General features: G+C 44.5%; 1 protein-coding gene across 2 annotated transcripts in view; it reads right to left on the bottom strand.

The window, feature by feature from the left end:
• Positions 1-13,908, bottom strand: part of DAPP1 (dual adaptor of phosphotyrosine and 3-phosphoinositides 1) — a 69,225-nt gene that overhangs the window by 22,066 nt on the left and 33,251 nt on the right. Inside the window, exon 1 of one of the 2 annotated variants that reach the window (XM_054383188.1) lies at positions 183-244. The exons of the other annotated variant lie outside the window; for it this stretch is intronic. Within the exon in view, the coding sequence (XP_054239163.1) occupies positions 183-244 (62 nt within the window). Of the gene's footprint in view, positions 1-182; positions 245-13,908 lie in introns of those variants that run through there. 2 annotated transcript variants of the gene reach the window in all.

Below are 13,908 nucleotides of genomic sequence, written 5' to 3'. Positions count from 1 at the left end.
GTTCTCTGCGCGGCTGCACATCACGCACGGCGCCCTTCCGCGGGCTCCTTAAAATAACCCTCGGGGTTATCTCGTTCCTCCCTTCGCTACCAAATTCAGCAGTGGGAACCAGCGGCTCACACCTGAGGCCGCACTTCGCGCAGGGACCCCCCGCATCCCCCAGCCGTCTCCGGGCCGCTTACCCCAGCGCCTCCAGCTCCTCGTCCAGCGGCGCGGCGAGACGCGGCTCCCGGCTGTGGGTCATCGTCTCGTCGCCGCCGCCCTTCGCCCCGCCGGGGACCGACGGCTGCCCGCGGCCGCCTCCGCGGGCCGCTAAGGAAGTGCTCGGAACGGGCGGCGGCAGGGCGGCACCCCGGGAGGGTACGGTCCCGCCTCGCCGCTACCGAGTGCCCCGACGGCGAGGAAGCGACCCGTCCTCGGGGCTTTTCGGGGCCCCTCCCGCCCCTGGTCCCTCAGCAGAAGTGGCCACAGCGCCCCGGATAGCCAGTGGTGTGCTTCGCCTCGCCCATAGTGGAAATATTTCGGTTTATTCCTGGAATGATTCATAGTTCAAATTAAGCTTTACATCCCAGAAGTTCATGTTCTGAAGCGTTCCGTGGACGCTCATTTTTCTCTTGCAATGGATGCCTCTCACCTCCCCTGGGTCTGTGAAAGTACTCAGTGAAAAAATCCGTGGAGGCTTCCGGATTAAGGTGAACTCTGTATTTATTCTATCAGTGTTAGGTATTCACTGCTGTACCTACCCAGCCCTAAGAGCCCTAGGGAGCTTGTAGCTTGCTCCTCTGAGCACAGCTCTCTGGGAAGTGGTACTGCTGCAGGGCTTGGCTGGGAAGTGGGGTGCTGCCTGCCCAGGGTCTGCCTCGCCGTGGTGCCTGGCACCCTGCCAAACTGATTTCTATAGTGATTGTCATCACTCTCCATGTAGGCTTCGAAATGATCAGACTATCTCTCAGAAACAATAATAGGAACATAATGTAAAAGATTGATGGAAAGATACTACCAAACAGGGAATGAAGTTGTATCAGAGGACTCAGCTCTGCGGATAAGAAATTTCTGAGCATTACCTGGCGCCTGTCCTTCTAAACGTTTTATTGCATATATTTTATGGGCAGCAGTTACAGTTCTGGTTAATTCTTTGATAAACTTCTTTGAGAAAAAGACAGGACTCTGATGTAGCAAAATAACTAGATGGCAGAATACTATTTTCCAGGCACACACATTGAAGTTCTCAGCAGGTATCTGACAATAAGTTGTTTCCAGAAAAGGGGGTATTTAACTAGTTATTTTCACACAAGCAGTCGTGTGGAACAGGCTCATTAAACGCCTGCTGCTCTCAGGGACTCAGTTTTGGAAGAGCTTTTCTAACCTTCTGAATGGGAAAAGCTTCACAGAATTTCCATATTTCAGATCAAACTGTCCTGCTGTTTGAACTTCTGATTGTGCTTTCCCTGGATGCAAGGTGCTCTGCTTCTGTACTTGGCTGTTCATCTTGGCAGCCAAACATTCTGTTGTAGATACAGATTTTGCAAATAAGCTGAGATTTTTTTTTTCTTGTTAGGAAAAAGTAATTTTTTTTTCAGTAGGGAAAAAATTCTTATTCCCCCCAGCTTTTTTTGAGTTTGTTCTTTCTTTATTGCTTATTGAAAGATTGTGATCTGCTACTGTTGTTGGTAACCTGATGCTGAAATCTACAAGCTTTTGTTAAATAGGTACTTTTGACATCTCCACGGTTTGCTTGGGTAGGCTGGACAGATGTATCACTGTTCTCCTGGAAACTGCTTTGGTTTTCATCAATGCTGAACACACTGCAGGTTATCATGATTGTCTGTGTTATTGAAAGAGGCAGAAAAGCAGTTACCAAAATTCTGGGTTATAGAGGAAAAATGAGAGAGAGAAATAAGTGAATAAATTCGAAATAATAAAGAGCCAGAAGTACGTTTTAGGGAATTCTAATTACATCACAAACTGTCTTGAGAGTTCAGTATTGAAGGCTCCAAGCCCTTCTGTACCCCAATGTGTTTTGTGCATCAGTGTGCTGTGGTGGGAGAGGGCAGCCCATCAGGCAGCAGATGCTTCCTCTTACTCTGCACCTGAAAGTGCAACATTTCCTCTTCATGTGCAGAACTAAGTTAAAAGCAGAATTTGTGCTCTCATGCAGCATGAATCAGCCTTCCCTTTAATGAACTCTGTTTAATTTGAGGGGTTTTACTTACATTAGGCACAGAACCGGAAGGCTACAGACTGCCAGCTTGCATTTCCCAAAATTCAACACTCTCTAGCGTCAGGGGTCTGGTCCTTTTTGTTTCGTTTCCCAAGTGTGAGCATCGCCGTTGCAGGACTCGGTTTGGTGTCCGGTTTGAGCGCTGCACGGAGCAGACCTGTAGATAGCAGCAGCGCTCTAGCGCTGGCTGCTCAGCCCGCAGAGCTGCTGAGCACAAAGCACCCTCGAAGAAAACAGCAGCACAAGGTGCCTTTTTGAAATTCAGTGGGTAGTTTAGTTTTCTTCTTACTCCTTCACATCTGTCAGTTATCACAAACTGAAGTGTGACTTAATTTAAAAAAAAAAAATCAATAAATAGAGTCTTGCAGTCTTGCTTGCATAGCAGTCCCATCTTATGAGAACAAACAAAAACCAAACCCCAACCCCTATAGTTTTATCTTTAGGTCAAAAGGAAAACTATGGCCACCAAAATAAGGAGCAGAAGGCCAAGCATGATTTAAATATATGTAATTATCCCTTGTCTTCTGGACTTTAAACTCCACTAAATATTTTAGACTGCAGCCACCAGGGCTCTCAGAACTAGCAGGTGCTTTCTTTCAGGACACTGCATTTGGAGATGATGTGCTTAGGTCTGGGCTGAAATTGTGAGATGTCTAGGCAGGTTGTATTGTATGTCCTGCAAGATTTCGGGTCAGGTCCCAAGATCTTGATGGTTCTTCCATGTTATTATAGAGCAACTGCTTCAAACTTTTTGAAAGTTTTAATTTTTCCATATAAGTGTAATTTTGTGTTTGAGTTTCAAGATATATTAATGTAATAAAGGAGAGTTTGGCTTACACAGCCTTGGCAGCTAATAAACTTGGTAAAGAGACAAGATTGCTGCAAAAACGTAACTAAATAACTCAGAATCACGGAATTGTTGAGGCTGGAATTACTGAGATCACCAAGTCCAGCCTATGACCTAACACCACCACATCAGCTAAACCATGCCAAGTGCCACACCCAATCTTTTCTTAAACACCTCCAGTGATGGTGACTCCATCACCTCTCTGGGCAGTCCATCCCAGTGCCTAATCAACCCTTCTGTGAGGAAGTGTTTCCTAATATCCAACCTAAACCTCCCCTGGCACAGCTTCATACCATGCCCTCTCTTCCTGTCACAAATTGCCTGGGAGAAGAGCCTGATCCCCACCTGACTGCAACTTTCTTTTAGGTAGTTGTAGGGAGTGATAAGATCCCCTCTGAGTCTCTTCCATGCTGAACACCCCCAGCTCCCTCAGCCTTTCCTCATCAGACTTTCCCCTCCAGTTCTCACACCAGTCTCATCACTCTGCTCCAGTAAGTTGACAGAACTTGTCAGGGAAGAGTTGAAGCTTCTTTCCTTTTACCGTTTCACCTCAGCTTCTAATAATCTAAGTAGATCATAGTCAGCTGTGAACCACCCAAACAAACCCTGAAAGAAGCATTTTCAGCCAAATGAAACTGAAGAGAACAGAAATCTCACAAAGAACATTGCTGACATTCTTGGGACAAGGGCCAGGCTGGGATGGAGCTGTCACTCCCTGTGGGTCTGGAGCTGCAGACTGGGGTTTGTCACTCTACTGAGCAGCATCAGATGTGAGGCAAGATGCTGTGATGGAGAGCCTTCAACAACTCCTACAGCTTCACTCTGGTCATCAGGAGAAGTCAGTCTCCCCAAGACCAGTGGTCACCTGCAGAGCACAGGTTTCCTATGCAACACAAAGTTTACAATTAATTTCCATTTAAAGTAACTGCATCTGACAATTTTGCAGGGTCCAAGAGATCTAATCCCTATTATGTTCAAGTATGATCCCGTGGGATACCATGAAACCCACTAAAGCAACTACAGAAACCTTACACACAGGATACAAGCTAATATCATCTTCTGCAATTATTTGGTTCTTGCCTTCTAAATGTGTCACAGATTGTCTTGGAGTGTTTATGGAAAACAATTTTAATTTTTTTGTGGGAAAACACTTGACATACTTGATACCAGCATAGTGATAAGCTTTTTGTGTGGATTTTTGAGGAGCATTAGGCATGTTTATTTGATGTGTTCCCAAATTCCATAGTCAAGACATTTTAAAAACGTTCTGGATCACCTTATATTGTCTGCAATCTGTCCAGATAGAGAGTGCAGAAAAGAGGTGAGAAAAGGAACATGAGAGTGCAGGATCACAGAATGTTAGGGGTTGGGAAGGACTTCTGGAGATCTTTTGGTCCTACCTCCCTGCCAGAGCAGGACTATAACCCTAACCCCTAACCCCTAACCCTAACCTATAACCTGCTAGTCCACTTTTTAATGTCCATATGTGCTCAAAGCCTTCAACATGTGTGGTAGGTTGAAGTTCTTCCCCCCCAACATAAAATTTGCCAGAGCAACTCAGTTGAAAGAAAATTAAGCTCTGTTTACAAGCAAAACTAGAATCTAGAAATATGAAATATAATTAATATGTACAAAATATACAATATTTACTTATATTTACAAATTACAAACAACACAAGAACCCCCTTGGACAAAACCAGGGGATTACCAAGGGCTTCTTCCTCTCCCCCATCCCTCCCCTCTGTACACAGGACAAAGGAAAGAGAAGAGCAGAACTTGTTAGTACTTAGCCACAACAAAGAAATGCAGCCAAGGTCAGGAACAGCTAAGCAAAAGCCAGCCAGTATCTGCTAGAGCAAGGAAGCAAAAAGAGGAAGAGTTAGTTTACACAACTAACTTTATGTTAGTTACCAGGCTGATAGGATTATTAGCAGAGGAGGCTCAGGGGAGACATTATTGCTTTCTACAACTACCTGAAAGGAGGTTTTAGACAGGTGAGAGTCAGTCTCTTCTCCCAGGCAACCAGTGGCAGAACAAGAGGACACAGTCTCAAGCTGCTCCAGGGGAAGTTTAGGCTGGAGGCGAGGAGAAAGTTCTTCCCAGAAAGAGAGATTGGCCATTGCAATAGGCTGCCCAGGGAGGTGGTGGAGTCACTGTCTCTGGAGGTGTTCAAAAAAAGCTTGGATGTGGCACTTGGAGCCATGGTGTAGTTGTCAGGAGGTGTTAGGTATTAGGTAATAGGTTGGACTTGATGACCTCTGAGGTCTTTTCCAACCTGATTGATTCCGTGATTATTTTCCCTTTTACATCCAATGGTAATTTATTTACATTCTACCACTTTCTGCTCAGGATCTGTGGGAAATTTTCTAGGCACAGCCTAAAACTGCCATGATGTGTCTTTCAGGTCTCCTCACAGACACAGACAAAGTGTTGTTCAAACTTCCACCCTAAAGAGATGCCATTCTCTCTGAAGAGATGGTGTATGTTACAAATGCATTTGCTGGCCAGCCAAGCCCCAAGATAAGCTCACAAAAGAAGCCCAAACATGTAGGAATTCTCTTTAAATGAGAAAATTGGAGTTTCAGTGGCTGTTCATGGCAGCATGCATGGAGAGGTAGAGAGCAGAGTCCCAAGAGGGATTCCTGCTCCTTCCCTGCTTGCTTGTGAAGCCAACCCATAGTTCTGTCTCGTTACAGCTCATTTGCATAACAAAAACTGAAACAAAGCAATCTGTTTTGTTTTTTTCATTTTGAAATTTACCACTTTGGGTTTTTTACAGCTTCAAAGCCTAGCTTCCTATAATGTATGAAATGTATCCGTGCACTGTGGAACTTGACACCCCTGTCACTTTCTGCAACTATTTATGGATACAGGGACAGACTTTATGAGTTTGTCATGACTCATATGAGTTTGTCAGAACCTGACAGAGTTGAGTAGAAGGGAGCTAGAGAGAAAAAAAAAATTACCCAAATACAATTATTCTGCCTGTAGCTCCAAAAATGTTGCATCATTTTGCATCCTGTGGCTGAGATAAGCAGAATACTGAGAATCAGGGTCAAAAAGGGGGTGTAAATTACTTTCTGAGGACTGTCATTGCAATTGTAGTCTCTTTTCCTTGCTGGGGAAATGTGAGTTAATATGCTACTCACATCTGTGTAGTAGAAACCCAGAAGGCATTTTCCAGAGCCTTGTCAAAAGCTCAGTTCATTGCCAGTTGCTAATTTAAAGATACTCAATGTGCTGCAGCAGGACCTTTTTTTTTTTCTTCTTCTTCTTTGTTTTTTCTAAAATGGATAAGAACTTAACCTTAGGGTGTAGGTGCTTTATAATGAATATTTTATGGACCCTGATTGGTTTGATTGGTGCTCAGCATGCTGCAAACACCCAATATTGATGGCTGCTTCTCTTACCAGCGCATAGCATGAATGACCACTTGCAAGCCAGCAGTGGTTTCATCTTCCAGTCTGTGTTGAGGCATTTCAGCGACTCTAAAAACCAATACTTTGTCACATTAACACCCAAGATCAGCCACCTATCAGGGTCCAGGTTATAAATAGAGATCCTCTCCAGAAGCCTAGTCTTACCTGAGACATCCATCTGCAAGTGCTGCCAGGCATGACCCCTGCATGCCCGTTGCTGAGCAGTCGCAGTGGATCTATCCTGCAAGAGAGGTTGCACATGTTATCATGCATGGTGTCCTCTCCTGGCTCAAAGAGGCTAAACCACGTGTTCTGATGGGTTTGCTGAGTGGGAAATGTCTTTGGAGGACTCTGCTTTGCCCTGGTGAGGCCACACCTGGAATATTGCATCCAGTTTTGGGCTCCCAGTTCAAGAGGGGCAGGGATCTACTCAAGAGAGTCCAACAGAAAGCTACCAGGATGATTGAGGGACTGGAGCACTGCCTGATGAGGAGAGGCTGAGAGACCTGGAGCTGGTTAGTCTGGAGAGGAGAAGACTGAGAGGGGATTTAATAAATGTTTATGAATATCTGAGGGCTGTGTGTCAAGAGGGAAGGGACAGCCTCTGCTCACTTGCACCCTGTGACAGGACAAGGGGCAATGGATGTAAACTACAGCACAGGAGGTGCCACCTCAACATGAGGAGGAACTTCTTCACTGTGAGGGTTACAGAGCACTGGAACAGGCTCTGTGGATCTTCTTCTCTGGAGACTTTCAAGACCCATATGGATGTGTTCCTGTGTGACCTGTGGTAGATTCTATGGTCCTGCTGTGGCAGGGGGGTTGGACTTGATGACCTTCAAAGGTCCCTTCCAACCCCTAACATCCTGTGATCCTGTGAGTACAGGGCAGGGGAGGCAGGCAACCACTCTGTGTTCTTCTGCAGAGCATTTGAAACACACCAGCCTCGCTGGGCCAGGCCTGCTGCTTGTCTGTGTTTTAACTGCAGGTATTGCCCTTTTTTTTTTTTTTTTTTTTTTTCAAGACGAGTGCATTCAGCCATGTAGCATAGTAGGTGGTATTAAAAAAATCCCCTCATGACTATGCTGCTTCTCCATAGCTATTTATTGTACCATGGACTACAACAGCTGCACTGGGCTCCCACGTGACATACATGTCTGGTCTGTGCCAGCATATCAGTCGGCCCAACAAGTCTTCTTATATTTATATTGCGACTTTCATAGCAGCAATCTCACCTCTCCCCCTCCCCCACCCCCCACTTCACATGTTAAAATTAGACCTCAAAAGCCAGTGCAGATAAAGATAACTCCGATGTTAAAACATCTCCAAACTGATTGACACGAGCAAGTAAGGTAGAGCTGGGGGCTGCTGAGTTTCGTTGCGGTGTGTCCTTGCAAGCATGACTTTGGTGCAGCGGGCTGGCTCTGTTTTGAGGGAAATGCAGCTTTCACATAGTGCTTTCACTTTGCAGACAAACAACAAAAAAAAAACAAAAACCCAACCTGTTTCCCCCCTTGGCTAACCCAAAGGCAACCAACTGTGCAAGGGGGGAACGCTGCACGGCACGATTGCAGGGTAGCGGTCGTCGTCTTCGGTCACGTTACCTTGCAGCAGAACAGAGCTCAGTTGTGTTTATCTGTTGCAAAGTTGGTGTAGCTCAGATCCTGTCAACACTGTGGATGTGCTCCAAGTATAGCCACTGATCTAGTTTCATTGCAGACAGGCAAAACTAATTAAAAGGCAGTTGTATCCTGCAATACAGGTGACTGAAATAGAAGCTTTAATTGAACGAGGAGAGGATTTGTGTGTGATCTGAGGATAAACCAGGGAGAGGTTTTATGGCTGAAGAAGAGTTATTATGTGTGGTAGGTTGAAATTACCCCCAAAATAAAATTGCCAGACTAGCTCAGATGGAAGCAAATGAAGCTGTATTTACAAGTAAAACCACAATCTAGAAATATGGAATGCAATGAATATGTACAAAATATACAACATTTACAGCTATTTACAGTTTTTAAACATCACAAGAACCCCCCTGGACAAAACCAGGGGGTTACCAGCAGCTTCTTCCTCTTCCTCCATTCCCTCCTGTACATGAGACAAGAGAAAGAAGATCAAAAGAGCAGCTTGGTAGTACTTAACCACAACAAAATAACACAGCCAAGGTCAGCAAGCCAACAGAAGCACCAGCTAGAGTGACGAAACAAAAAAAAGAGTTAGTTTGCACAACTAACTTTATGTTGGTTTTCAGACCAATGGGATTCTTTAGACCTTGTCATTATTTTTCTTTTTACATCCAATGGTAATTTGTTTACATTCTAACACATTTTTTCAAGATCTGTGGAAAATTTTCAAGGCATCAGCCTAAAACTACCACATTGTGGAAATTGAGATCTGCAATGCAGGTGTGACACTGTAAAGAAAATGAAGGAGACTGTTGGAAGTATGGAGGTTGCATTGTTGTTACGGCCTGATTTGGTTTCAGGGAGTTAGGAATCTCCTCTCTGAATTCAGAAATTCAGTTTGCACTTGTATTCATTCAGCAGAGTCTGCTTTCTTTCCCAGTCCTGACAGACTCTGAGGTGTAATACCTGGAATTGGAATCTGGGACCTCTTGTTGGCTACTTTTAGTTCTTGGCATTTCTCTAATTTGTACACTTAGTGCATGGCACAGGCTGGAGTGGGTTATAGTGGGCTCCCAGGAAATCATAATTTTGGGATGATAAGTTCATAAGATGCTGGCTCTCAAAATCAGTATTTTATGTGAATGTGATTACCTTCTTTCTTGTCTTGAAAGCATGTAACACTCCATGAATCTGTTTGCCAGAGGTGCAACAAAAAAAAAAAAAAAAACAAAAAAAAAACCAAAAAAAACCAGCCATGGTCTGTAAGCTACTGAGAAGTGCAATCATGCATAAAGGCAAAAAAAAAAATAGTTATATCCAGGAAATTTTAGTTATTAAACTGCATTTCTTGTCTTAAAGGAAAACATAGATGGCTAGCCAGTGCTGACCGAAGCAAATATGTTATGCTCACAGAAAGCATCTTATTCATTGGTATAAAAATGATATATTGCACACATGCAAGGCACTACAAAAAAGCATAAAAGCCTCATACACTAAGCAGAAGACTTACCTGCCATCCAGCCTCAATAATTCTGTGATTCTGTGCCTATGTCATGGTGTTAGGTCATAGGCTGGACTGGGTGATCTCAGAGGTCTTTTCTAGCCTCAATAATTCTGTGGTTCTGTGCTGATGTGGTGGTGGTAGGTCATAGGCTGGACTCGATCTCGGAGGTCCTTTCCAGCCTCAATAATTCAGTGATTCTGTGCTGATGTCATGCTGTTATGTCATAGGCTGAACTTGATGATCTCAGAGGTCTTTTCCAGCCTCAATAATTCTGTGCTGATGTGGTGGTGTTAGGTCATAGGCTGCACTTGATGATCTCAGGGGTCCTTTCCAGCCTCGATAATTCTGTGCTGATGTCATGCTGTTATGTCATAGGCTGAACTTGATGATCTCAGAGGTCTTTTCCAGCCTCAATAATTCTGTGCTGATGTGGTGGTGTTAGGTCATAGGCTGCACTTGATGATCTCAGAGATCTTTACCAGCCTCAATAATTCTGTGATTTCTGTAGATGCCATGGGATCCTGCACATGGAAAGCATCCTTGCAGAGCCTGATTGTATATAATACAAGCAACAAACATATGCAGGAGCAGAGAGGCTCGTTCCAGAGCTGCAGAGGCACATAGCCCTTTGCCACACAAATGGTGCTGTTTCACTTGACAGAGCCAGAAAAGTGCTCTCTGAGGGCTTCACAGGGTGTGGCAGTGTCAGGCAGAGATCTGTGAGTTCTCATACTTGTGGCGTCACTCCAAACTCTGCACAAAATCACACCAGAATTTGGAGATACATAGTCAGAGATCCAGATAAGGCCAAGCAATGCGTACCACAGCTCGGAGCAGAACCCACGTGCTGTCACAAAGCTAATCCCTTTCTGTATTGCTAAGGAAAGTTTGTAGATCACTGGCTTCTGGGAAGGAAGTGGTATGGCAATGATAAGAAGTGCTAATAAGTTTTAAACTATTTTTAAACTGCGAAAATCAAGCTCAGATTAGGAAATGCTCCTGAAATTTGTAGTTTAGTGCAGGTTTAATAGCAGTCCGGAGGCTGATGAATAAATTGAAGCTCTGTAAATAAAAAAGTCCATTGAACAAAACCACTCTGAATAAAGAGACACAGAATTAATGTAGAGGTCTCAGAAGAGAGCAGAATGTTTATCTGCTTCCAGTAGTGAGAATTACTTTGGCTTCTTTATTAGTCACCAGCCATGTCAGAGTGTTTCTAGCAAAGCTACAGACAAAGAATTTATAGCAATTCAATCTGAATGTAGCAAAAAGTATAGCCCTGAGAAGCTGGAGAGCATTTAATCTGTGGCATGCTTTGCAAGTGATAAACCCCCATTTTAATAACAGATGCACATCCAGCATACCTTGGAGATGTCTCACTAGCTCACAAATAGGGATCACACTCAGCATCTCCAGAAAAAAAAAAAAAAAACAACTAACTGTGGAGTCAGATGCAGGGTAGAAGTGGGGGCAGCTTGGTTGATGCCAAGAAGGAAAAAGTCACTTTGATTCTTTGTCTGCTATCATGGTTACAAGAAATAACCTTGGCAGCAGCAGCAGCCCCTGTTAGCACTTTGGAAAGAGATCTTTTACTTTTTTTGGGATTCAAGGTGAAAACTGCTTCTTGGGATTACAGTTGATAGGTTCTGCTCATGTTTTTGTACTGCCTCACACTGTTGGGAGTGGGCTTGACTGGCTGCTCTGTTGTACCAGCACATAGTTAAGTACTGAAGGATTCCTTTAGGATCTAAAGGGAGTATAGTTAGTTACCACAGGGAGGCTAAACTAACCTCCTTGCAAATTGAATGGCCTGACACCAGAAAACACCTTAGTTTTCTGCCCTGCTTTTAAAATAATTTTTTCATTAATGTTAGAGAGCTATAGAAACACAAACCTTTGAAGCAGAGCTGTCTCAGGGATCACAGAACCACAGAAACATTCAGGTTGGGAAAGACTCTTAGGATCACCAAGTCCAACCCAGAACCTTACTCTACAAGGTTCACCCCTAAACCATATCCCCAAGCACCACATCCAAACCACCTTTAAACACATCCAGGGTTGGTGACTCAACCTCTTCCCTGGGCAGCACATACGTCTAAGCACAGACATATCTGCCACTGGTAGGTAAAGCAGCAGGGGAGGAAAGAGGAAATCTTATCCGAGAGGAGCTGGGACATTCCTATTACAGTGGGCATTGCCAGGTCCTTCAGACCCATACAGAGCTGATCCACAAGGAAAACTGCAAGGAAAATAGAGGCTGCATCAGATCTTTCATGATCAATCCCCATGACTTCAGGGAGCCCTTGTTTTGCCAGGCTGATAAATGGATTTTTCCTAGAACTTTTTTTTTTTTTTTCCTTTTACTTGGACAGAAAAATTGCTGTGAGGTTTGCCTTGGAAGCCTGCTGTGAAAATGAGGAGAAGATGACTAGGACTGTGATATTTTGGAATGATATCCTGTACTTGCAGAATATTATCGAGCATGCATTGTAATCAGACTAAGGCAAAGCAAGCTGATGCAGTTGACACCTTACAGAGAGAAATGATAATTCTATGATTCTATTCCTCTGTGACCTGAGGTAGATTGTATGGTCCTACTCTGGTAGAGGCTTTGGACTTGACGATCTCTTTGGTGACTTGATGATCTTCCAAGCCCTGACATCCTGTGGTCCTGTGATTCAGATTCTTACTGATTTCGCAGCTGAAAGGTCCTGTTTAGTCCTTTAACGTCTGTTGCAGAGAAGCTAAACATGTAACTGAGAGATGCACATCCAGTAGTTTTTCTTAAACAACTATTTCATTTCCCTCACACTTCAACAGGAGTATGTTTCAAGCTGACATCTTAGAAGTCCTGTGACTGGACTTTTGGTGTGAGAATGTGGACATCTCTAATTCTGGCACAGCCAAGGCCCTGCTAGGGGAAAGCAGTTTCTCTTGGCATGCATTGCCCCATCTGTAACACAGAGAGGATGTCTTGGTTTGTGCCTGGTGTGGAGTTTTGGTAGCAGGAGAGGGGGCTACTGGCATGGCTCCTGTAAGAAACTTCCAGAAGCTTCCATGGCTCCAGGTCAGACCCACCTTTGACCAAGGCTGAGCCAGTCAGTGCCCCTGTGGTAGCATGTTTAAGAGGGGAAAACCTGTTGGGAAAGTTTCTTTGTTTTGGGAGATCTTTTGGGTTTTTTGAGAGAAGTGGGATGAGAGACAACTGTGCAGATACTCAGATCAATGAAGAAGGAGCAGAGGAGGCAGCCAGAGCAACCTTCCCCCTTCAGCCCTGGTGAGATGACAGGCTGAGCCCTTGCAAGCCTTAGAGTGAATCAGAATTCCATCTGCAGCCAGTGGAGAACCCCATGCTGGAGCAAGGGAAGATTTCCTTGACTCTGAAGGAGGTCTGCATTGGAGCAGTCTATTGCTAGGAGGATCACAGCCTGCAGAATTGACCTACATTGGTAAGAGAAGCTTGTGGAGGACTGTCTCCTGTGGGAGCCACATTGCTGCAAAGGAGTACTGTGAGCAGTTTTGCCCTTGAGGTAAAAGGAGCATCAGAAACAATATGGAATGAACAGGAACTGACTGAAGCCCTCATCCCCTGACCCCTGTGCTGATTGCAGGGAGGAGGTAGAAAACTGGGAGCATAGCCAGACTTAGGAATAAGGAAGAGATATTGGGGAGAAGATGTATTGAAGATCTATTCATCACTGTCCTATCTGTCTGAGTCAGTGATTTGGTAGTAGCTTTGTTTAAGTTGATTTTTGTTTCCCTGAGTCCATTTTCTGCCCATGACCATAACTGGTGAGTGATCTCTCTCTGTTCTTTGACTGTACTCTTGAGCCTTTTGTTGTATTTTCTCCTCCCCGTCCTGTGGCAGAGGGGTAGGAGAGAGCAAGCAGCTGTGTGGTGCTTTGTTGCTGTCTGGACCTCAACCAGGGCAGACGACATCTCCAACCTCATCTGCTAAGTGTTACTGGCCGGCAAGCATGAGCCAAATCATCACTTTAGAAGATACAGTTACATGTTTATTATACTTCATGCAATAATGCCCAGTGCTGTGGTTGGATACTTGTATGAAGAACCTCGTGGGGTCAAGCAAAGCATGAGAAATAAGCTGTTAAAGGGTGGAGGGAGGAGAAAAATTGGTTCTTTTAACCTTCCCAACCTCCACTCCATGGCAAGGCATGGCTGAGGACAGCTGAAGGAGATGCACTGAATCAGCATGTCTCTCAGCTGCTTTGGCCACTCGCCCTCCTTGCCCACTCTCTGAGTTTCCCTGGCTATTGGTCACTCTGTATTTA

Source organism: Indicator indicator, chromosome 8 (genome assembly GCF_027791375.1).
Source record: "Indicator indicator isolate 239-I01 chromosome 8, UM_Iind_1.1, whole genome shotgun sequence".
In the NCBI taxonomy this organism is placed as follows: Eukaryota; Metazoa; Chordata; class Aves; order Piciformes; family Indicatoridae; genus Indicator; species Indicator indicator.
Note: the sequence above shows the minus strand (reverse complement) of the source record. Positions and strands in the feature narration are given on the sequence as shown.